Consider the following 24,865-nt stretch of genomic DNA (forward strand, 5'->3'; position numbering starts at 1 on the left):
GAAGTGACGACAATGTTGGCGGAAACGCGATATGGTTAGGTGTGGGGGGAGAAAAGATGGCTGGGTGCACTTGGGCTGTTTTCTGTAGAAGCGTCTCAGCCGTCCTGAAGGCTTCCAGTTCATTAGTAACGGCTAAGGCCCCTGCTAGCATAGGGTAAGTGATATGAAGCGTAGATTTGTGCACTTCTCCAACTTCGCGTCTTATTTGGTTGCCAGATGCCGAGAACACTTCAGGGAGGGAAAGGCCGCCGTGATGGCAGAGCCCGACCTTGGAGAAGTCGCCCACTCCGAGGCTTTCGTGTGTCATTTGGGTGCTGCGTGCGGTGGACTAGGCAGTCTGTGGGGTTTGTACATGCCCTGTGTTTGTTGAATTAAACCTTGAGGTACAGAGGCTTACTCTTGGGCTGGGAACAACTTTACTGAAGAGCTTTTGCTGTGCAACTGAAGGCTGCTCCAGGTTTGAATGGATAGAAAAGGAAGGGAAGGGTCTTTGTAGCCTCAGCTTTTGTAACAAAGAGATCAGTCACCAAATATTAAACAAGTAATGAACGCCAAATCACGGAAGGTCTCCTTGCAGGTGTGAGAAAGGAACATTCTACAAGTGGTGTTCATTATTTCGAGGTGGAAAGATAACTTGTCTTCTGATAAACTCATTCCTTTTTGCTTTAGGGAGTATGGTTTCCTCCCCCTTTTTTGGCATTTGTCTACAATGAGTTGAATTTTACCAGCAAAGTACGTCAGGTATTTTATGCAGTATATCTGCTGTCGAATGCACGATTAATATTATGTGCTACTGTTATTACATTAACTTTAGAGATAAGGGTTGTAGAGGTTCAGAAGTTGTAACTTGATCAAGGTGGCAAACTTGGATCATGTTTCTGTTCTACTTCATCATCCTTTTTCTATCAAAGAAATAATTTTAGATTTTTTTCATTATAAAATGAATAGATGTTCATTTACTGACACTTTGGAAAAATTGGATAAAGCATTATAAAGAAGAAAGTTTAAAGAAATGATAGTTCTATCACTCAGATGAACAGAATTCCATCCATTCTTTTTAACTTTACTTATATACACATATATATAGTTTTTAGATAGTTGGTATCATATTTACATGTATGCATTTTTGTTTGCCCTTGTTTTCTCAATTTTTAAAAAAATTTCAGCCAGGCATTGGTGGCTCATGGCTGTAATCCTAGCTATTGGGAGGCTGAGATTGAGAGGATCATCTCAGCTCCAGGCCAGCCCAGGCAAAAAAGTTTGCAAGACCTCCATTTCAACTGAAAATAAAACTGGGCCTGTTGGTGTTCACATGTCATCCCAGTGATAGGAGCGTCATGATCCAGGCCTGGTGGGCAGAAAGTAAGATCCTATCTCCAAAATAACCAGAGCAAAAGGGTTGGGGGTGTGGCTCAAGCCATAGAGCTCCTGCCTCCAAAGTGGAAAGCCTGAGTTCAACCCCAGTACTGCCCCACAATTTTTTTTCTAACCAATAGAAAAATTCTTAGAGTATTACAGAGTTACCATATGCTTTTCAACTATATTGCCCAGTCATTAGCATTTTGTCAAATTTTTCTGTATCTCTTTATGCTCCTTTTATTCTTAACTGAGGCATGTCAGATTTTAAACATTGTGACACCTCAGCATACAAACTCTGAGAACAAATGGTAATTTTTTATTTGCCTTTTGATTCAGGATCCATGAAGGATCATTAATTCAATTAGTTGCCCTCTCTCTTTAGTCTCCTTTAATCTAGAACATTTCCTGTTTTTCTCTTTCATGATGACTTTTTAAATTTTTTCTTTTCGGTTCTGGGAATTGAACTCAAAGCCTCACACTTGCTAGGCAAGTAGTCTATCTCTCGAGCCATGTTCCCAATCCTTGTTTGATTTTAGTTTGTTTATCAGATAGGATCCAGTGCTTTTTGCCAGGCCTCAGACCACAATCCTCCTACCTTTACCTCTTCAGTAGCTGGGATCACAAGTGTGCTGCACCATGCCTAGTAATGGGCAGTTCTTTTGTAACATTAGCTTTTTTAAAATATCCTCCATTTGGATTCATCTCATTGATTCATAGTGATGAAAGTGAAATGTTCCTGATAAGAAAACACCACTTGTGATACATTTCATCATTTTGTTTTTAATTCATTTTCCCAGGTCATTAAATATTCTTTAAAACATAATTTCTGAATTACTACCTAATAGTTTATCATGCACCATAATTTTTAACAACTCCCTAAGTTACATTTATGTAATCGTGAACTTCTTGATATCATATATAATACTTTAATAGACATCTTGATTTATAGGTTTCCATCTGTAATAATTTCTGTAGTTGAAATTTCTAGATGTAGAATTACTGAGTTAAAGAAGGAAGCATTTGAGCCTATGATAGATATTGCGAAACTGTTCTTCAGAATGTTTTTGTCTGCTCATTGATTCCACTTGCCAGAGTGGAGGAAGGACTTAAAAACATTATCTTAAAATATAATTGTGTAAAAATACTTTCTAAAGCATTTGTGTATGTGTGTGTGGTACTCAGTGCCTCACACTTGTTAGGCAGGCACTCTACCACTTGAACCTCTCCCAGCCCTATTTTGTGTTGGGTATTTTTGAGATAAGGTCTTGCTTTCATTTTGCCTGGGCTGGCCTTGAACTGTGATCTCTCCTGATCTCTGCCTTCTGAGTAGCTAGGATTATAGGCGTGAGCCACTTGCATCAAATACTAAAGCATTTTTTAAGTTTACTGCTTCTGGTGCAAAAATCCTAAGTAGGTTTTTTAATGTAGTGAGAAAATGACTCAGTATTGCTTAATAAAGTTCCAGATGTTATAAAACTTTAATCACTTTTTTCTATGTGTTCATTTACAGGTTTTCTCTTAATTTGTTGTCTAAGACTACACCGAATGTCACATCTTTTCACCAGTGTAAATTACTTCATACCACAATGTCAAAGAGAGGACTAGAAGAATTTTTTGATGACCCAAAGAACTGGGGGGAAGAAAAAGTAAAGTCTGGTGAGATATTTTGACTAGCCAATATTAAATATGTTTGTTGACCCCTTCCATCATTATAGAATTGTTTCTCCAGTTTAGTATTTTTTTTTTTTTAATTGCCTTTGGGTCCATCTAGGAGAAAAACTTAGAAAGTCATTGTAATCATAGAGCTACTTATTTCTTAGCAAAAGGTTTAGAAGACCAGTAGGTTAAAGGTATTAGCTAATTAACTAAGGTGAGACTTAGGATTTTTTTTTTCTTTTTTAGGTTTGTTTTACATTCCAGTTTCAGTGATAACTGAATTTAATTTGTAATAGCAAATTTTTTGATATTCAGTTGTGAAAATGCATTCTGTGCTATTGCTAAGTTTTTGAATGCTATTGCCACTCATGTTATTAATATTTTCATGTTATCTAATTGAATTCTAACTATAATATAATAATGCTGTTATATGTTTTACAGATAAAGAAACAGATTTAAAGAGGCTAAGTAATTTGCCAAGGACATAGAGCTAAAAAGATTATTTCATGTTACGAATTTATCATTTTATTAGGAGCTGCATGGACCTGTCAGCAATTAAGGAACAAAAGTAATGAAGATTTACATAAACTTTGGTAAGTGTACTAAGTCCAATGTTACTTAGATATTTGAAGGAGTTACAGTATAACAGTGTAGTAAAAATTTTACACCTATGTTATGTAAGAAATTTAATAAAGTGATTTGTCTTATAGTGCTATGGGTGATATATATATATATATATATATATATATATATATATATATATATGATATTGTAAGATCATGAGAGATTTCATAAATAATTACAGATACTAGATTTAAACAGTTATGTCACAGTTTTCACGTAGGTAAGAGTTTAGAAATTTTACTATAATTGCTACCAGTCATACTAGCAATTTCATTAAACCAGTTAATGAAGTGGGGAATGGGTGATCACATTTCTCTCCTTTTTATTACTTTTTCTATGGTCTGAGTTCTTTAGCCTATTACTTTGGGGATTTGTGTTGGAGGGTTTATTTAATTGGCAATTTAAATAGGGTTTTTTTGGGGGGGGGTTCTGATGAATTTGAGAGGGTTAAGAAGATTTAAGACAGGGTTGCATTATGGCTATTTTTAGCCCAGTGATGTTTGATTTAAACCATACTTGTTTTTAAAATTTAGACGTTTCATGTGAAACATGACTTCTGAATTGAATAATCAGACTCGTGCTCTAGCAACACTGTCCCCGTATTCCTGTATTCCTGCATGACAACAACTGGCTGTTCAGTGTAGCAGCTGCCTGTAAATGGGGCAGTGTGCAACACTACCTATTATGTACTGTGTCCTTTCACCCAGTCCACTTCACTTGTAATTGTTATCTGCCTTCGCACTCCAGTAGGCATTTACAATTTTATCCCATCATTTGGAGGATTATCTCTTTTGTTAGGTTAAAATAAAAAGATGGGGTGGCACCCACTTGTAACCAGCACTTTGGAGATAGAGGCAAAAGGATCAAGAGTTCAAGGTCAGCCTGGGCTACATAGCTAGTTCCAGGCCAACCTGGACTACTAAGACCCTGTCTCCAAAAAAATAAGAAGAAGAATTGAAAAGTGCTTATAGATACAACTGGTATTATATATTTTTGCTCCAGAAAAATAAGTTGTATTACAGCACTGCCATTGTGGGTTGTCAGTAAAAGGATAGTTAGGGATGTTTCAACATTTATAGTGGCTGAAACCAAACAATCTTCTCCACTCCTTCCCCCACAAATTGTCGTCTTTCATAGTACAAAGTACCCCAATTCCTTTGTCTGGTTTTCTGTATCCTCCACAGTTGTTTTCCTTTCTTCCCTTAAACAGATGTATTGACCAAGCCCACTCCTGGTTGCTTTGCTCTTCCTTCCATCCCCACAAATTCCATCTTTAGGAAGCTTTCCTGGTCATGTTAGTTAGAAGATGTTTCATCTCTCTACTTAGTAATTCTGATACTCCCACCCAATAAACCATACCACATTATAATTTCAGAAGAAGTATGGTAAAGTAAAAATAGAATAGATTTTGCACACAGGGAGTCCAGGATTTGAATTCAAAACTATCTGTATGACCCAGAATATTTTTATTTCTTTCAGCCTTAGTTTATTATTTAGAAAGAGGAAATAGCACCATCCTCAAAGGTTGTTATAAGAATTAAGTGAAATACTATATATGAAATGTTTAGTACACTGCCTAGCATGTAACAGGTACTCAGTAAATGTTAATTATTTTCCTTCTCTGTCCCATTGGAATGTAGAGACCATGTTTTATCCCAGGACTCTCCTAACACTTTATATAATATGTTACCCTAAAAAAGTTTATTGAACAGGTAAATAAGCAAAGAAACAGCTCTGTCTAAAGGATTACTTCTTTGTGATGATGTTCTGGGTATTGACAGTTCTAAAGGACGTCCAGGTTCATGTCATTAATTTTGATGTTAGAAATCACAGCTTTATTAACATAACCACAGAGAAGTATCATAGCCTTTGGGTTCTTTGCTACAGGTATGTCCTACTGAAAGAAAGAAACATGCTTCTAACTCTAGAGCAGGAGGCCAAGAGGCAAAGACTGCCAATGCCAAGTCCAGAGCGGTTAGAAAAGGTAAGGCCTGTGGGAGGCAGGGTAAAAACCAAAAAGAATAAATGTGTGGTTCCCATGTTTCTTGTTAAGTAGACTTTTTTTAATTTAGTTTTTAGTAAATTTACCAAAGTGTGCAACCATTTAAACTATCTCTTTTTGCAACATTTCTGTTACATCAAAAAGAAAAGTTGTACCCCTCTCCAGTCACTCTTCTTTCCTACCTGCAACTCCCAACATGCAGGTGGATGTATATCTTTATTTTTCTTAAGTAGGTACCTAGGAGAAAATTGCTCTGTTCAACCTTGGAAGAAACAGCCAAACTGTTTCTAACGCAGCTGTGCAGTGGTAGAGTACATGCTAAGGGGGCCCTAGATTCAATCCCCAACCCTCAAAATAAAAAAAATTAACTAACTGTACCACTTCACAACCAGTTTTACCACTTGCTCACTAACTCAGTTTTTTTTAATGTACTTTTTTATGGTGGTCAAATACATGTAACTTTAACCACCTTAGCCATTTTTAAGTGTACTGTTCAGCAGTGTTAAGAATATTCACATGGTTGTGAAAAGGTCCATTATTTTTAAAATTAGCTTTTCTTCATTACTGAAAAAAAAATCTCTTGCATTCATATTCTGACTCCCAGAAGTAACCATTCTTTGATGTTTTTCTATACTTGTAGAAAGATGTCTAATTATTTTTATTTATATAAATTTGTTACACTTACATACTCCTGTGAAACTTAAATTTTTTACCTATCTAGTATATCCTGGATTTCTTTCCATATCAGTAAATGTACATCTGCCTCTCCCCATTTTAAAATATTTCTTCTTTGTAAAAATTTTATGATTTTTATTATAAGGTTTTTTTCCTGGATTGCTTTCCAGGTTGTTACTATTCATTTTTCTGAGTCATGGTATGTGTTCAGTGAGAACAAAACTCAGTTTTTTAATACCTTTTGTCCTGCTGCCTAACCTCAGCTATTTTAGTTTCCTTTTCCACAAGTCACAATCGTGATTACCACACTGTCTTTTATGGGGGAAGACATAATATCCCTGGAAAATGTCAAGAAAAGTATGCAGTGAAATTTCAATTATTTACCCTAATTATGAGAAGATTATTCTGACTTAGTGAAAGTTGAGTTAATAACATATTTTGGTTTTTAAACTCTATTTTGATATTAGACATACAGAAAAGTTACATGAATAGTACAAAGATTTCCCATATATGCTTTACCCAGATTCCAGGTGTGAATGCTTCACACTTGTATCCTTCTCTGCTTCCCCCACCTCTCCACACTCAACTGTTAGAAAGTAAGTTGTACATATCATGTCACTTTATGCAAAGACTCTTAAATTACATATTTGAAAGCCAACAATATTCCCTTATATGACCACTGTATAATTTTTAAATCAGGTAATTAATAATATAATCTATAATTTATAGATAATATTCAAATTTTATCAAGTATCCCTATAATGTCTTTTTAACAAAAGAATATCTTGGTCCTGCATTTTCAGTTTTTGAGTCTTTTTTAGACTGTTTTACCCCAGAGTTCTGTCCTTGTGTTTCATAACATAGATTTTTTTGCTGTTGTTATTGTTTGTTTTGTTTTGAGACAAGAGTCTTCTGTGTTGTTCAGGCTGGCTTGGAACTCGAGATCCTTTTGCCTCCACCTCCCCAATGCTGGAACTATAGGCATGCATCACCATGTACAACCTGACATGGACATTTTTGAAGAGTATAGGCCAGTCCCTAAATTTGTTTTTTTCATGATAAGATTGACAGGTTGCCAAGAGAAGTGATAGTATATTCTTCACAGTGCATCAGATTAGGAGGCACAGTATGTTAAATTGTTCTGGTACTGATTACATTAGCGTTAATAACTTGGTTATGATGGTGTCTGTTAGGTTTCTTCATCATACAGTTACATTTTTTTGTGTGTCTAATTAAACATCTTGCTAAATAAACATCCTGTAACTCTTCAACATTCACTCACTAGTTTGATCATTTATTGATGATTCTTCTCTGAATCAATTATTGTTAACATTTGCTAAATAGTGATTTTTTTAATAATATCATCTACATTTATAGTTGGCTTTCTTCTGTAAGGAAAGGCTTTGTCTTCTCATTTCTCCCTTTATTCATTCATTCATGCCAGTGTGGATGCTCAAATACGTATATGTGATGTTTAAAATCGGCTGTGATGCCCAGGCGCATGTGCGTACTTGGCTACCACACCTGGCTGGAGATAGTTTTAAGAAACAAATATGTGTATGTGATATTTGAAATCTATGAAAACTACCTGAAAATGGTTCTCACTGTTTAAAAGTATAAAAAAGGTTGACTTTCTGACATTATACTCTCCAATATATAAATAAGTATTTCTAAACAAATGCATACTCCGTCAGTATATTGCATACATTAAAATCATACACGAGAGATCTTAGCTTTTTTTTTTTTTTTTTAGCAGTACTAGGGTTTGAACTCAGCCTCGTGCTTGAGAGCCACACCATCAGCATATGTGACATCTTGAAAGAAATAAAAACAAGAAGTTCTAGTAGTACCTTCTTGTATCTGAAAGAATCTTTGAGATTAATACCAGCATAGACTTATACTTCTTTCCATATTGTAGCAAGATATGCCAAGCAAGCCAGAATATCTATGTGAATATTAGAGGGAAACAGTGGCTACCAAAGCATTGGTTTAGCTTATTGAATTTTGAAATACCATGAGTTAAATTGGGTCTCCAAAAGACATCTGTACGAGGCTGTCCCACTCTAAATAAAGCTTAATATATGGAAATCCAAGATAAACGTTTATTTAAATGAAATTATAAACTTTCAAAAAATTATACAAAGTGATACTGTAGACACATACCTCTGCCAAAAAAGGTTTGTAGGAGGTATTTGACAGAGTGGTCCCTTGATAAAAAATATTCATCAAGGATTTTCTGCAGCAGCATACATAATTCCTTGTCTGTTCTCTGGAATTCAGAAGTGTTTGCTGAAATTGAATCTTTCTTTTTCTCGTCTCAGGTAGTTGAGTCCATGGATGCACTAGATAAGGTTGTCCAGGAAAGAGAAGATGCTTTAAGGCTTCTTCAGACCGGCCAAGAAAAGCCTAGACCTGGTGCTTGGAGAAGAGATATCTTTGGAAGAATCATCTGGTACAGAGATTACACTGTGACTCTTCTGAGATGAGTATAGGGAGCCTGTGCGTTATTCTCCTGTTCAGTATCTTTTAAGAGAGATTCTTACCACATGAAATGTTAGAGACGTGTCTTGTTTAAGAATAGGTCCTGATCTTCATTGGAATAGTAGGATATGAATGAAGGTCACTTTATCTGGTAAAACCAATACCAGCTCAGACATCCCATCCCCATGATTCAATATATATATATATATATATATATATATATATATATATATGGTATATCATGTAACCTTTCAGGAATTTGGTAAAATTTGTGGATTCTTTCCACAGAAAAATGTACATGTAAACATACAAATGTCAGGTTATAATTCTTGCAGAGGTAATGGTGAGGACACACCTTTGCCTTCTTTACCCATTAAGAATCTGGACTACTAAAAAGAAAGTTCACATGAAGGAGTTTCAGATTGTTCCCATTGCCATCAGGCTAAGCCCTAGGCCAAATTATGAAACAACCTACTGCTATGCTTTTTTTGTCTTTGCTACATACAGTTCCTAAAAGTTTTGTCAGATATTGGTTAAGGATTTGACAGTATTCACACTGAGGTATAAATAATTGAGACAGCCTAGAGTAAGTAAGCCTCTTTTCTGGGGAACAGAGTTTGTGGTAATGAGACTGCTTGGGGCTCAATATAGAGGAGTGGCTGTGCTGTCTGTAAGCATCTAATCCAACACAGAAAAGAGGAAATTGCCAGAATATCTCATGAAAAACTTATCTAGAAGCTGAGGGTGTAGACAGTGGTAGAACAATCTCCAGCAGTACAAATTTAAAGGATAAAACACTTTTCTATTTCATTTTTATAATATTATTTGGATTAATTCATTTGAGTCAATTTGAGTGGAAAATTACAAAAGTAAAACGTGTTAAGTATTTTCCATAAGGCAATAACTTTCTCCTTTCTCTACAGGCACAAGTTCAAGCAGTGGCCTTTACCTTGGTACCTAAATAAAAGATACAATAGGAAACGATTCTTTGCAATGCCTTATGTGGAACATTTTGTCAGGTGAGCACAAGTACCCTTATAATGAAACATAGCATCTTTACCTCAGATGACATACTAGGTTAAAGCTTTGTTACATTTTAATAAAATTTCTACTATTTCATAAGTAATACAGGTTCATTGTAGAAAAATAGGATGATCAGGTTAAAAAAAAGAAAATTGAAGTCATATGTAATCTCACCATCCAAAAATAACCACTGTTAAGAATGTAGTGTATATTCGTTCAACAGTTTATTACCTTTTGGGCTTACAGAGTAGCTCAAGTGGTAGAGTACCTGCCTAGCAAGCATGAGGCCTCGAGTTCAAACCCCAGTACCACCAAAATAAAAAAGTTTATTACCTTTCTATTCATCTCTCTGTATTTAAATAGTTGGGAAAATCCTACTGTAATGTTAAAATGAAGGTCCAAAAATGTGAGCTCATGGTATTCCAAGGCAAATGAAGAGGCGTTAGGGAGAGGTGGCATGTTGCATCATATCTGAACTCATACTATTCTGCAGAATGTTGATCCTCCAAATGGTCTCCACATATTTCCCATAGCAGATTCTGCATTAAGTTTATTATTGGTCAGGGAGAATAGGGCTTCTATTATGGTAGATGAGTAAAGTGATCCCAAGAACTACCAACTGCTTATAAAAACTAAGATCTTTTTTTAAACTAGTTAAAATACTGATTCCTTATCCACAAGCAGAAGCCAGAAGAGAGTTTAATTCCCTGCAGTTAAATGGAAACAAATTGCAAGTTTGTTTCTTCTTTCCTATTGCTGTGGCTGCAACAAAAGATGGGGTCAGGAAACTATAGGGCTCCTGGTTAAAGGTGCTATCAGAATTCAAGGATAGGAAAGCAACTAGAAAGGTAAAGGTGAAATACTAACAGTATAAGAACCACAGCTTTAGCCAGAGGTGCTGGTACACACCCCATAGAGGCTGAAGCAGGAGGATTAGGAGTTCAAGCCAACCTAAGCTACAATAGCCTGTCTCAACCAAACCAAAACAAACCCACAACTTCTAACTGCCTTGGATAATACATTCTACTTTCAGCAAGAGTTCTTCAGAGACCGATATCCTACCTCCAACCCCCACCAAAACTTTTTTCCATACCAAAAACTAAATGACGTTTAAAAAGTAATCTTACAGTAATGGAATCTATCTTTAAACTGAGCATTAAAGTTTTTAATATACTTCAGAATCAGTTTCTGGTTTTCATCTTCCCATGAACCAACTGCTTATACCTCTTCCTCATTTTGTCTGTAGTGCATCCGTGGGCCCTAAGGTTATCCTCTCTAGAGCTCTAGATTCAGTCAGTCCTTGAGTTACATTTTTCTGCACAATGTCTCCACTCTTCTCCCGTCCCTGCCCTAGTACAGTCTGTCTTCATCAAAATGAATTCCTGAGCATACTCACTCCAGTTCATTTGAATCTTGCTTCCTGGCAAATTTTCCTCTGACCTTTTATCACTGCAGTGCTGTTCAAAACGGAGTGATAGCTTGCTTCCTGTCAATGGAATAAAAATGTAAACTTTCCTACCCAGCATCTGCTGCCTACCCTTCATCAAAAGTGACAACTTTGTCTCCTAAACATGCCTTACTCATTTCATTTCCTAGTGTTTGTACAACTTTGAAATTTCTCTATTTAAGACCTAGTTCAAAAACCAGTTAATCTGATAGCTGTTTTTCTTCTTGAGGATTTCTCTAAGCCCAGTGTTGTGCCATTTGATCCTTTTGTCCCCCCTTAGTCATATAAGGTAGCAATAAATGACTTTTAAGGTAAATGAGAATTTATCAATCCAATGTTACTTTTGCAGGCTTTATACTCATGCTCTTTTTCAGTCCAGGGCCTCATGCTCCTCCCAAGCTCAACCACCTGAGCTACACCCTCTAGCTCTTTTGTTATTGAGATAAGGTCTCTTAATTTTGCCTGGGCTTGTCTGGTTAGCTTCGAACTCATGATTCTTCTGCTTCCTGCCTCCTAAATAATGTAATGTTTTTTAAAACTTTACCTTTTTTGGTCTTACCTTCAGAGAATGTAGCTCAATTAATAAGAAATTTATTTTCTTCTAGGTGGGTTTACCTTTTGCAAATGGTTTTTGTGTAAATTTTTGTCCTCACTCAGACATAATTCTTACTAATTCTCAAATTTCTGTGACTTCCCCATAGCACTGGCGTGCTACGTACATCCCTTAATGTACCATTATAGTCCACATAAATTTATATTTACTGATCAATAAAATATTCTGTAAAACACAAGTTTAAAGTACAGTAGAGGCTTAGCATCCATGAACTTATTTTACATTTTGATGATAGTCAGGTTAGCTAAGGCACATACCTCATGCCCCCTAGGATGCTGATGCATGGGAACAAACTCATTTAGAGAGCAATTAAGACTTACCAATTGGCTGGTGGAGTGGCTCAGTTGTAGAATGCCTGCCTAGCAAATGTGAAGTCCTGAGTTCAAGACTAATAAGTGCCTAAGCATTATCTCTTAGCATAGTTTCATTCTGTGTATAGGAAAATGGTAAGCTAGGGCAAGTGCTCTTTCAAATTAGGGAATTCTCATCTCAGGATACACCTCATGATGTCAAAAAATATAATGTACTAAGATTTTACTGTTTCAAAAATAAAAAAATATATATCCTTAGCCACGCGAGAATTGAACTTTAGTTCCAGTCTGTTCCAGGCTTACAAGATCTGGATGTCCTTTATAGTCAGGAAATAGGAAAGATGGTTGGTATAGGTTTACAGTGGTCATTATTAAAGTTTAATAATGTGAATAACACCAAATGTAGAGACTGACATGAGGCTTTTACGTAATTGCTTTGTACATATTTTGATAGTCTTAGTAACAGGGAAATAATTTCATATAAACTACTGTTGTGCTTTTATTATTCTAGACTGAGACTTGAAAAACAAGCCCGCATCCAAGCAAGAAAGAAAAGTTTAGAGAAAAAGAAAGAAAAACTTCTTCTGGAAAAGTTTCCACATCTTTCTGAAGCCCAGAAGTCAAGTCATACTGTCTAAGTTGTTGGAACTCCTAATGTACATTTTGTCTTTCTTGTAACAGTCTATATACAAAAGTAAATATATATATATATATGTTAAGTGGTTTATAAAGAAACTTTTTGATCAAATGACTTGCCAGTTGTTCTTATGGTTAACATGGTATGTTAATTCTGGAAGTAGTTCTACTAAATTTTTAAAAATCAGGTTGACCCCACTTTATAAATTCTGACATCTAAGCAGACTAATATCACCTGTTATGTTAGTGGGTGAAAGTGATGTGAACTGCCAGAGCAAAGGCAATTAAGTCACTTTCTGGAATTCAGGTAACATTTTTACTATTGTTAACAGGACATGAAGGGATGTGGACATTACTGTTAATTAACTGAATACTTTCATTCAAAATAGTGATAAATACAGTTTGTAAGTACTTAAAAGTAGCAAGTCACAAAACACAGTAGTCCAAAAACATGTTCTGGAATGGCTAGGAGTTTTTATTTACTTTTGTAAGCCTAAGGTAAAAAGCATAGGCAGTAACTTTTACTAGTCAATAAAAAGCAATTCTACCAATCCACTGGTAATTAATAAAACAGAGTTGGAAGGTATTTTACTGAAAGCAAAATATTTAGAGAAAATAGACATTTATACAAAATTATAAAATGCTTGTAATAAGAATAAGTGCATTTCAAGGAAAGCACAAACTCAATTTACAGAGCTAGTTAAAGCCTTAAAAAATTTAAGTGGAAATTGAAATATGCAAAAATGTATAAACATTCTACAAAAGATGGTCATTCTTTCCTGAGTATACTAAAGCTATGAAACAAGGTGACACAGGAAGGTGGAGGTCTGGGAACTCTTAAGGACATTTCCTCTCAACGCACTGCTTCCCTCCTTCTTCATATTCTTGTTTGGAAATCCACATCTGTTGAAAGGTGCCCTGTAAAATGGGAAAAAAATAATTGTGTCTTACCTCTTATTAGAAAGTACTTTTAAAACTGTGAAGATTTTTTTTTTTTTTTGAGTCAAAGATGAGGAAGTTTATTAAGCAAAGAAAGAATGAAAGCTCCCTTGGGAATAGAGTGGTCCTGCGTGGGCTGCCCTTCAAGCATTCTTAATCCTCTTTCCCCCAGATGTATTCCATCACTCCCTTATTTCAGCCCTCCTCTAGAACCACCCAAAGGTACTACTTAGCCTTGCCTTTCAGGCTTGAAAAAATATAGAAGCCTTCACCTATCACACTATATAGGATTTAGAAATGGCTGTGATGGCTTGGTGCCAACCTCAGCAGTAGTAGAAATTGTTGGAAGACCTGAATATTTAAAAGCATTTGCCTTAGCTCCTCTGAGGTAAAGGGGAAATAAATGTTTAGGGCACAGAAAAGTACCAGGACTATTTCTCTTGATTCAATGCAGAAACTAGTCCAAGATCAGCACCATGACTTCACTTTGCCTCAAGAACCAATGTCTGATTTCCTATGCCTCACCTACAGACCAGGAACAGCTGTGACTCTAAGAAGGAATGATTTTTTTGTTGTTGTTTTTTTGGCAGTACTGGGTTTGAACTCAGGACCTTGCACATGCTAAGCAGGTACTCTAGCACTTGAGTCATGCTTCCAGCCCTTTTTGCTTTAGTTATTTTTGAGTTAAGGTCTCATGTTTATGCCCAGGCTGGTCTGGACCTCCCACTAGAGCTAGGATGACGCGTATGCACCAAGCCCAGCTCTGTATTGGCTGAGATGGGTTTTCTTGAACTTTGGACTGGAACCTCAGTCCTCTGGATCTCTGCCTCCTGAGTTGCTAGAGTTACATGTGTGAGCCACCTCACCTGGCTAGAATGATTTAATTTTAAATGCTCTGACTAGGGCCAATGGAGGTATTAAAAGAGGAGGCATGTTAATATTTCTACCTGTGTTTGACAGAGGAAATTGAAAGTAGGCTAACAGATATCCACTGATAAGGCAAAGGGGCATTTTGTTTTGTCAGAATATAAAATTGGTATTATTAGGTCCTCCACTCATATAGTAGTTATAAAATGCAAGTATAAATTAGCACAGGAATTATTTTTGATATTTTTACTAAATTTGGTATTTTTAGTAGTACATTTAAAGTTAATTCAAGTAAGAGTCTTCATTTTTGTAAAGTAGCTTATCATCTACTAACCAAAGAAGCTAGAATGGAACCACCAATCCATGAACTAAACCTCCGTTCCACTGTTGTGTTATTCGCAATCAGTTTCAACCGCATACTCTGAAATAGAGGGAGGAAGCATTAGTACAACCAAAACAGCTGACTCAACTTAGGAAGTTCAATTTTGATTATTTTCAGTGGAATTCTGATAATGTTGACATCGCCAGACTAATAGTAGGCATGGGTTAGACTGCTCCATAGGAAGACACTTAAAGATGCTTCGATTATGGCTTTTAATGTGCAATGTGTGATAAAATAAAACGGTAGAAGCTTTAGAAAACTACTGGAAGGATAGCATATTCTTAAAACATATGGCATTCTACAAAACATATACTTAACAGCACAAATAAGATGCTATGTTAAGTACTTTGTATATTACTTCATTCAGCACCAAATAGAATTACCCCATCCTGCCTCCCTTTTTGTAGCCCTCCCCTTCTAGGCCTCATGCTATTCTAATCCTTTCTCAGCTCACCCTTACCCTTCCAAATCAAAACACAGTCATCACATCTTGGAAGTTTTTTATTCATACTGCTTGCCTTCCAAATTAGTGCTTCTGTTTTGAAATCACACTTGATAATTTTATGGTATTGTATTATCCCTTACCTAACTTCCTCTACCAAGAGATTTTTCCCCAAGCCCAGGAATCTGCCTCTGGAGTTATTTCTCAAGTTGTTGATACCTTCCAGTTAATCTATATATGAACACATAGTTTGAGTGTTTTTTTTCATAATGAAGTAAACATATTGGGGAGGGCAGGAGTGTGGGATATGGGAGAGGTGCTGGGGGTAGGTGGGATGAACATTTGTAGATAACAAACGTCACTATTACAGAATGGGTTTTTTGTTTTTCCTGTTATTTTCGTTGATTTTTAATTACTTCCCAAAAGACAAGGAACATTTTTCTTTTTGGTGGTACTGGGGTTTCAACTCGGCCTTACACTTGCTAGGCAGGAGGCTCTACCACTTGAGCCATGTCCCCAGCCCTATTTTGCTTTAGTTATTTTGTTTGATAAGGTCTTGTTTTTCTGCCTAGGGCCAGCCTCAGACCTTGATCTTCCTACCTATGCCTCCCAGTAGCTGGGATTACAGAGGTATACCATCATACCCAGCCTGTTGGTTGAGATGAAGGCCTTGCTAACTTCTTGCCTGGTCTGGCCTTGGACCTATCTCTACCTCCTAAGCAGCTGGGATTAAAGGCATGCTCTACCACATTCAGCTCAGGACAAGGAGTTTCTAACTACCCTTGAGTACACCTTGACCACCAATGTCTATATTCATTATTCAGGAACTTTCTATGAAATGATTAATTTTACATATGTAAAACATTATAGGAGAAGCCAAAGGATTCTTAAAAATATAAATTCTACAGATACAGTTATGGCCTATGTAACTCCTTACAGTATTTTAGAGTTAATATTTTTAAGGTGCAGAATACCTTACCAAAAAAACCACTTGACAGAAGTTTTAAAATTTAAAGATTATATTTGGGTCCACTGATAACTATAATCCCAGTGACTTGGGAGGCAGAGAACAGAAATATCATGGTTCAAGGCTGGCCCAGGCAAAAAGTTATCAAGACCCCCCCCCACCTCAACCAAGAGCTGGGCATGGTTGTATGCGTCTATAATCCCAGCTACCAAGAGGCATAGCTAGGATCAAGGTCTGCGGCTGACCCTGGGCAAAATCATAAGACTTTAGAAAAATAACTAAAGCAAAAAGGGCTCAAGTGGTATAGTGCCTGTCTAGTAAGCATGAGGCTCTGAGTTCAACCCCCATTTAAAAAAAAATTAAAGATTAAGCCTGCTATTGTATTATTAATCTACCATGTAAATTACCTTCTCCCTAAACCAGGTTCTTCTATCATTTTAAATTATCACAATGTTCCCACTCATCTTTTTTTTTATTAGGATATATTCATTGTCCAAGAGGGATTCATTATGACAATTTCAAACAGCCTTACATTCACACAGGTTAGGTCACCCCCAACCACCTCCACTCTCCAACCCCTTCCCTGCCCCACTTAAAAGCAACTGCAAGAAGTTCCATTATTCTATTTTGTATATCTATATGAAGCCCATTAATCGTATCTCCTGACCTTTATCTCCTCTATTTACTCTCCCCCCTCCCACAAGATCCCTCCATACACTATACCTACTTTACAGTCCTGTCTGTCATTATTAATTCGAAAGTCAGTGTTCAAAGGGGTTTCTTGACACACCCCTGCCTAGCTTGGTCAGTTCAACCCCTTCATTACTCTCCCACTGATCTTTTTAAAACACAGTTATGAGATCATCAGTCATCTGCCAGAGTTTATTCTGTCAATTTGCTGTTATCATATAAAATCTAAAGTACTCATTAATAAAATGTGATCTACTACACATCTGTTGTGGATTTAATTGTATCCTCTAAAAGATATGTTGAAGTCTTAATCCTTAAAACCAATAACTATGGCCTAATATGGAAACAGGATCTTTCAGATGTAAGTTATAAAATGAGATCCTGAAGGAGTTAAGGTGGGCCTTTATTGCTGTCCTTGTAAGAGAGAACAGAAGTGCTGCAGCTGCAAGTCGTGAGTTGTTGGCAAACACCACAAGCTACCACAAGGGAAGAAATGGTTCTCCCATACAGCTTTCAGAGGGAACTTGGCCACAACGACACCTCACTTTCAGGCTTCTCACCTTCAGAACAATCAGTTTGTGGCATTTTGTTATAGCAGCCCTAGGAAACTAATACAGCAGCCATCTTTCCAGCCACAGTTCTCCACACTTCTACGTAACTGCAACTCAATTATATTGAATTACTGAAACATGCCATCTTCCCATACTTTCTGCACATGGTTTTCCCTCCACCAACATGCCGTTTCATAAGTTAGCAACCTCTTGAACTTGTATTCATTCAGAAATAGCTTCTTCGTGAAGTTTTCCTCTCATACTCCTGGAGAGTTAAATGTTTGCCTCTCAGTGTTCCCAAGAGCACCTGAATCATGGCATATGAAAGAACCTAGCACATTCAGTCATTACTTTTTGCATGTCTAATCTTTCTTGTAGATTTGAGCCTTTGATGGGCAAGGACTAGACTTTGTCTCTCAAGTGCTTAAGTATAAGCACTTAAGACTATAGGCACTTAAGTATAAAGTTGATGGATAAAGTGGGATTTAAATAATATAAAAGGAATCAATAGATATTATCTAGGAAATCTGACTAATAAGGGATATTAACTTTAATACTGTACCAGGCACATACACAGTATCACCTAGCTATCTGCTAAAAAATGAATCCTTATCTATAAAATTAAACCATTAGTAAGGACAAAAATAACTAAGCAATACTATTAGAGAACAAAAAGAACTTACTGGGGGAGTTTTCTGAGAAAGCTCTCTATTCAACCTATCAGTAAAACTTTGTATTAGCGTGTTTCCTCCTGCTACTATCACACTGCCATAGAGACCCTAGGATAAAAACAAGAAAATAAGTTAGTCAAATGCTTCCAACAGTTTTTATCATTATTATTATTATTACTAGGTGCAGGGAGTTGAACCTAATTTTCCAACAGTTTTAAATACAGTACAAATAAAACTATATCCTGAAAGCATGTGCACGCTAGTGCATGCCTATAATCTCAGCACTTGGGAGGGAGAGGCAGGAGGAGCTTGAGTTCAGTTCCAACCTGGGTTACATAGCAAGACTGTCTCAAAACAAACAAACAAAAAACACATTCTGCCGGGTACAGGTGCTTCACACCTATTCCTAGCTACTGAGGAGGCAGCGGTCAGGAGAACTGAGGTTCAAAACCAGCCCAGGCAAATAACTTTCGAGACCCTATCTCAAAAAAACCCTTCACAAAAAAAAGAACGGGGGTGGTGGTGGAATGGCTCAAGGTGTAGGCCCTGAGTTCAAACTCCAGTGCCACCAAAAAAAAAAAAAAAAACACCTCCAATACAATTTTTCCTTCCTCCCTTTTGAAAATTTTAAATTTCTATGTAGAACTAGTAATTTGAACCAGTGGTTCTCAGCCCTAGCGGCACGTTCAATTCATGGGAAGCTTTTATGCCACCAATGCCTAGGGACAAGTAAATAAAAAATAAATGCCATCTCTGGGGATGGGATCCAGGCAAGGGTTTTGTTTGTTAAAAACTGCCCAGATGATTCGAATGTGCACCTAGGGTTAAGAACCACCAGCTTAACTCTATTATCCTAAAAATCGTAATTTCTCAGCAGACAACTGCCAATATTAGAAGTATATTTTATAAAGACTTCATCTTAGAATACTCATCTAGAAGTTATTAAAAATTATAGTGAAGGGGGTAGAGGGAAGGGGGGAGAAATAACCCAAACATTGTATGCACATATGAATAAAAGAAAAAAATTAGATAGTGAAATTTTAACATTATGATAGACAATGATACATTTTGAAAATATTCCTGATAAACTGACTGCTATATTCCTCCTTTGCTCAGATGTGAGTCACACTCACTTGGGGCACTTTTTCAAAATACACATGCTGAGGCCTCTCAAATAAAAACAAATTCTTACTTATAAGCAGTATATTTATTTCCAATTTGCATATATGCATCAAAAAGTCCAATGTCAACCTATTTTTTAAGTGGCCAAGTTCCCTTTTTTTTCTGTTTGGTTTGATGGTACTGGATTTGAATTTAGGATTTTGCACTCGCTAGGCAGGTACTCTACCACTTGAGCCAGGCCTCCAGCCCTTAAGCTCCTATTTAAAAAAACTTATTCTGAATGTCTAAATCATCTGAACTTTGAAACAGAAAATAAAATATAAAAGTATATCTTCTGCAGGCAACCCTAGTTAAAAGGAGAAATTCAATAAAAACAGAAAGTTATCACTTTTATAAATGTACTTTAATTGCCTGCCCCCCAAAGTGACCTTAGATTTGCACTAAAAAATTCCAAACTTATATTCCTATTGTCCTAGAAGCAGCACATGGCCTGCTAGATCATTAGTTGAAATAAAGAACAATTTTCATAGTTACCCAAAAGCCTTTTACAGACCCTAGTGATCAGCATCATGCTGTAAGGAAATCAACTCAAAGACAACTGAGGCAGCATGTGGGGTATAAACTTAACCTAGGGTTTAGTAAGTTATAATTAATTTAACAATAGTGATTACAGAATATAATCAATACATAAATACAGTATACAATGAGTTCAAACTTGACAAAGTACAACAAATATAAAGATCATCTAAAATAAACTCTACGAGGGCTGGAGGTGTGGCTCAAGTGGTAGAGCCTTGCCTCGCAAGCACAAAGCTCTGAGGTCAAACCGCAGTACCACAAAATAAATAGACAAATAAAATAAACTCCGTATAAGTTATGTAACATAAACCACACCTTCCTGAAAAACAAAAGTAGAAGTCAAGTTATATGATAAGCAAGAAAAACTGCAATACATGTTGAGTTGCCACATTTTAGGAACTCTCTAGAGCAGCAGTATCCAAAGACATTTTCTCTGAGGATAGAAATGATCTAAACATCTGCACTGTCCAATACATGAGCCATGAGCCACATTTATAAAGAAACTAGTGTAGATAAAAACTGGATCCTACAGCTCTAGAGTTTTGCATTTTTCCTTTCATCTTTTACATATACTGCTATAAATGAACCCTGAAGTCAGTGGCCAAACTGACAACCTGGTACTGATGTGGGGCATTTCACTGCCCTATCAGATACAGATGACAGGAGACTGGCACTTACTGGTCTGATGTCAATATCACACATTCCAACACTAGTAGTGACAACATGACTGACTCCCAACATTGTATTTCCTGATAACCCCTAGAACAAAAGAAAATGAGTATTCACAAGAAGAACTTCATACAGTAAAGCATATTCCCCAAATTTAGTCTTACGTCGGTTTTAAAAACTACACAAACTTCTTACATAGGAAAAGTTAAGCTAATTGTAAAATATGCTTCCATACCTTTACATTGGAAGGGTCAAATAATCCTTCAGGAATTTTTAGCCGCTCTGCACCAAAATCACAGTTGTAACCATTGGGGAATTCATAATGAACAGTTGGCATCTGTGCAGCTACTCTGCAAACATGTTAAACAATATTACACATAAAAACCATCCTCTTCAAAATTATAGATGGGAATTACCAATTTGTTACTGAGAATATTTTAAAACATTATTCAAGGCAGTGGCAAAATGGCTCAAGTGGTAGAGCACCTGCCTAGCAAGCGTGAGGCCTAGTTCAAACCACAGTACAGCAAAAAGCAAAAACAAAAACAAAAAAACCTACAAATTTAAGGATGTAAAATAATATTTGGTATATCTTAGAACAACTTTATACCTTTAGACTAGTTAAACACATTTTGTAGTTCCTTTGAATATTAAAGAACACTGTGCTGTGTAGGAGGGTGAATATGATAGAATAGTATATATACATGTACATAAATGGAAAAATGAGACCTGTTCAAACTAACCTAGGAAAGGGGAGAAGGGAATAAAGGAGAATGATAGAGGAGGTGAATTCAACTATGATATACTGTAAGAACTTTTGCAAATGTCACAATGTACACCCAGTACAATAATAAATAAAATTTTTTTTAAAATCTTCCTTGCTTTTTGAAGTACAGAGTGTAAATAAGAAAACATACTGTTCATCATAAGTTGAATCTGACACCTGAAGTACTGAAGCTTGAAAATCCTGGATGACACACTATGGATTAAGAAAAAAGTTTATGATCAAGGTTAAAATTTGCCTTTGCAATCTATTTTTTATAACATTATATTTAAAATGATTCTCTCTTCTCCCCAGAAACATAAAAAAATTAAAAAATTCTTCTGAATTAGACATTTCTGAATGAAGAGAAGTCTACTCAAGCAAGACTCCATTACCAGAATATGCAAACATATCATATCCCATGTAACTTATAATTACTACACATAGTATAAAACAGTTAAAATTTTGCTGAAATACACATGCCCTCTGGGGGTTGATAAAGAAAAAATCTTGTCTAATATCTAGGCAAAAATTATTAATCATCCTCACAATTGTTCCATGTTCTAACACACACACACACACACATACATACATGCGTGACCTTTAGGTTCAAAAAACTGTCACAATACATGCCCTCACAGTAAACTGTGACCTGTATTTTACAGTTAGAAATTAGTATGTATCTATGGAGTAACAGATTATTTTACTAGCCTCTTTCCTCCACAAAAAGTCTGTATCACGTGATATACATTAAGATATGGATTTTTAGTGAAGAGAATCTCTCATCAGCTCCTTGCTATGAGTGATCACATATTTTTGATATAGCTGACTAATGCTGGGAAAGAGACCATAACCAAGCCATAGTAGCAGGGCGCTACAAAAATTAAAACCATTTGCTTAGACAAAAGAAGGTACATAACAGCACAATGCTTGCTTCTATCCTAACACCTAAATAAAATAACACGTAGGTCTTATCATAGTAATCCAAATGATTATTAGTACTTTGTAAAGATATTTGCTTGGCAAATATGAAGAGTGGCCTCCTCCAACTCAAAGCTATTAGTTCTGTTCATAAAATATTAAAAATACAGAGTTTGAAAATATAATGTGCCCATTTTCTATTCGAGGACTTATATCCTTCAACACTTTTGTAAAGAGAATAAGGGCTACTTACATTACACATGTAATTGTGCCAAGACCTTGTAACCTGTGGCAACTTCTCTTTTCTTTTCCAGTTTGCTGGAGATCCCTCACGAACAGCTTCCTGAAAGTATCAAGAGTATGGGGTAAGTTGACAGTGTTCCTAACACAGAAGTGGGGAGGTGGAAGTAAATTTCACAAGGAAAATTCAATCATTACTTACTTTTGATGCAATCATATACGGAGGAATCAATTCTATATTCATTTCTTGGAAGAGTTCTCTGCACTGCATGGTAATAAAGTCTCCAGCAAGAGGGGATTTTACAATGCCTGTGAATCAGATCAAACAACAATAAAAGACCAGTAAGTCTAAACTTCTTGGAACAAACATATTGTGAATGTGTTACATATGAATAGTTTCTTCAGGAAGAATTAACTGAACTGTCCTTCAAAGCATAAAGTCATTTACCACTTTTAAATATATACTTAAAATTTTAAAATACCCTTGATTTAAAAAAAAATTGGAGACTGATATGATTTAATAATCCTAACTTCATGATTAATGTCTTCCTCACATCTAAAGCCATATGGTATCAATGTATCCAGGTTACACAGTTACCTTGTTGAAGGACATAGCCATCATGGACTGGAATTGCAGTGGTATGAGTGGCTCCACTGTCCAAAATCAGTCCAGTAGAACGACCATTAGCAAATCTAGTTTAAGGCATTAAGGAAAAGAAAAAAAGAAGGGTCCTATAATATCTATCATGAAGGGAAGGCACATGTTTCAGAAGCCATTTTTGAAACACATGCATTTAGTTTAAAATGAGTTAAAGTAAATCTAGGGATGAAAACTGGTGTCAAATAATAATTCTAGCTTAAAACCAAATTACATTAGCAGGACTTTCACAATGGTGGTATAAGAACTCAACTTTGAGCCACAGAAGGCCTGTATCATGTGAACATTCTAAACCAAAAGAAAACATGACCGTAGTCAGGAAACTCCAAGTAATTCAAGAAGCCTGAAAGCAGAATCAAAGACTGAATGTACGAGATGATCCTGGCTTAAAGAAGAATGACACTTTAGAAAGATTATTAAAACTGCACTAAATAGAACAAGCATGGCAAGTGGAGGTGCTGCAATGATCCTGAAAATAATTTCCACCTAAGGCAGTATCAGTGGGATAGAGACAAAACAAATTGATGTGAGAAAAAACATGGAAATAGGTAAGTCTTGATGACTAACAGACAACCTTTGAAGGATTGAGGAGAAAAAAACGGTGAGGGTAAACAGGGCTAATGGGTCTATTTTTATAAGCTTCCAATGAATCAGTAAGTAAATGTTTTTTAAAGTTTCTTAGTTTTAATTTTTAATTTAGAGTTAAGCTTAAATTTAAGTTTCTGCTTTACATTCTAATCTAGTAAATACTACCAGATAAAACCACATAAAAAGTGTGAGAGCGCCCTTAAACTAAAAAGTTTGAGAAATCACTGTGCTCAATAAGGAACATAGTAAAAGGACACCTGTCAGCAAAATTCAGAAGATGGAAAATTCTACAGGGTAAACAATCTACTTTCCTCAGCAAATAAATCACACAGTGCATGTGTACACACACATGCACGCACATGCATGTGCACACCTGCATAAGGGTAAGGGAATCTGCAGATTAAGAGATGAAGAAACATATTGAATAAATACCACATATGATCATTGTTTAGGTCCCAATTCAGATATACTAAAGTGTTTTTTCTTTAAAAAGAAAAAGATATGGTCATTTTTTTTTTTTAAAGAGACATGCTGAACTTTCTATGGATGAAATTATATAGTGTCTGCAATTTGCTTCAAAATCATAGTAGGATGAGAACAGGTTATACTTGATACAATTTTGTGTTGAAAAAAGTTGAAGTTGGGTGATGGACACACAGAGGCTCATATAATATTATATCATCCGTTTGAAATTTTCCATAGTAAAAGCTTAAAAAAAAAAAAGAAAAACCCATGCCTAGTAGCAACTAAATTCTATTTTCTTCATAAGTGCTTGCTACATTCCTCCTCTGATTTACTATACAAAAAAAAATTCAAACTAATCATGTACTTCTTTATGACTTTGCCTCCCATTCGTTTACTTTTTTTTTTGAAGTCTTACATCTAGCCCAGGCTAGCCTCAAATTTGTGATTCTCCTGCCTCAGGTTCCTGAGTGCTGGGATTATAGGTATGAACCACATGCCCTCCACACCAATTTTGTTTCGAAGTA

The 24,865-nt window shown here is 36.0% G+C and overlaps 2 protein-coding genes across 4 annotated transcripts in view; one reads left to right on the forward strand and one right to left on the reverse strand.

Annotated features, from left to right (window-relative positions):
• Positions 1 to 13,746, forward strand: Mrpl47 (mitochondrial ribosomal protein L47). The gene is made up of 7 exons (XM_020168624.2): positions 1 to 154; positions 2,870 to 3,015; positions 3,548 to 3,608; positions 5,527 to 5,623; positions 8,638 to 8,768; positions 9,721 to 9,816; positions 12,703 to 13,746. The coding sequence occupies exons 1-7, from the start codon at positions 57 to 59 to the stop codon at positions 12,827 to 12,829; spliced, it is 756 nt and encodes a 251-aa protein (XP_020024213.1). The 5' UTR covers positions 1 to 56; the 3' UTR covers positions 12,830 to 13,746.
• The window catches only part of Actl6a (actin like 6A), a 20,297-nt gene continuing 8,709 nt past the window's right edge, over positions 13,278 to 24,865 (reverse strand). For all 3 annotated transcript variants that reach the window (XM_074073714.1, XM_020168622.2, XM_074073713.1), the window contains exons 6-14: positions 23,229 to 23,323; positions 22,833 to 22,939; positions 22,644 to 22,733; positions 21,624 to 21,685; positions 20,942 to 21,056; positions 20,716 to 20,796; positions 18,349 to 18,444; positions 14,968 to 15,054; positions 13,278 to 13,745 (exon numbers count right to left, since the gene is read on the reverse strand). In XM_074073714.1, the coding sequence (XP_073929815.1) occupies positions 13,665 to 13,745; positions 14,968 to 15,054; positions 18,349 to 18,444; positions 20,716 to 20,796; positions 20,942 to 21,056; positions 21,624 to 21,685; positions 22,644 to 22,733; positions 22,833 to 22,939; positions 23,229 to 23,323 (814 nt within the window). In that variant the 3' untranslated portion in view covers positions 13,278 to 13,664. The remainder of the gene's footprint in view (positions 13,746 to 14,967; positions 15,055 to 18,348; positions 18,445 to 20,715; positions 20,797 to 20,941; positions 21,057 to 21,623; positions 21,686 to 22,643; positions 22,734 to 22,832; positions 22,940 to 23,228; positions 23,324 to 24,865) is intronic.

The sequence above is a fragment of the Castor canadensis genome, chromosome 5 (assembly GCF_047511655.1).
Source record: "Castor canadensis chromosome 5, mCasCan1.hap1v2, whole genome shotgun sequence".
Classification (NCBI taxonomy): Eukaryota; Metazoa; Chordata; class Mammalia; order Rodentia; family Castoridae; genus Castor; species Castor canadensis.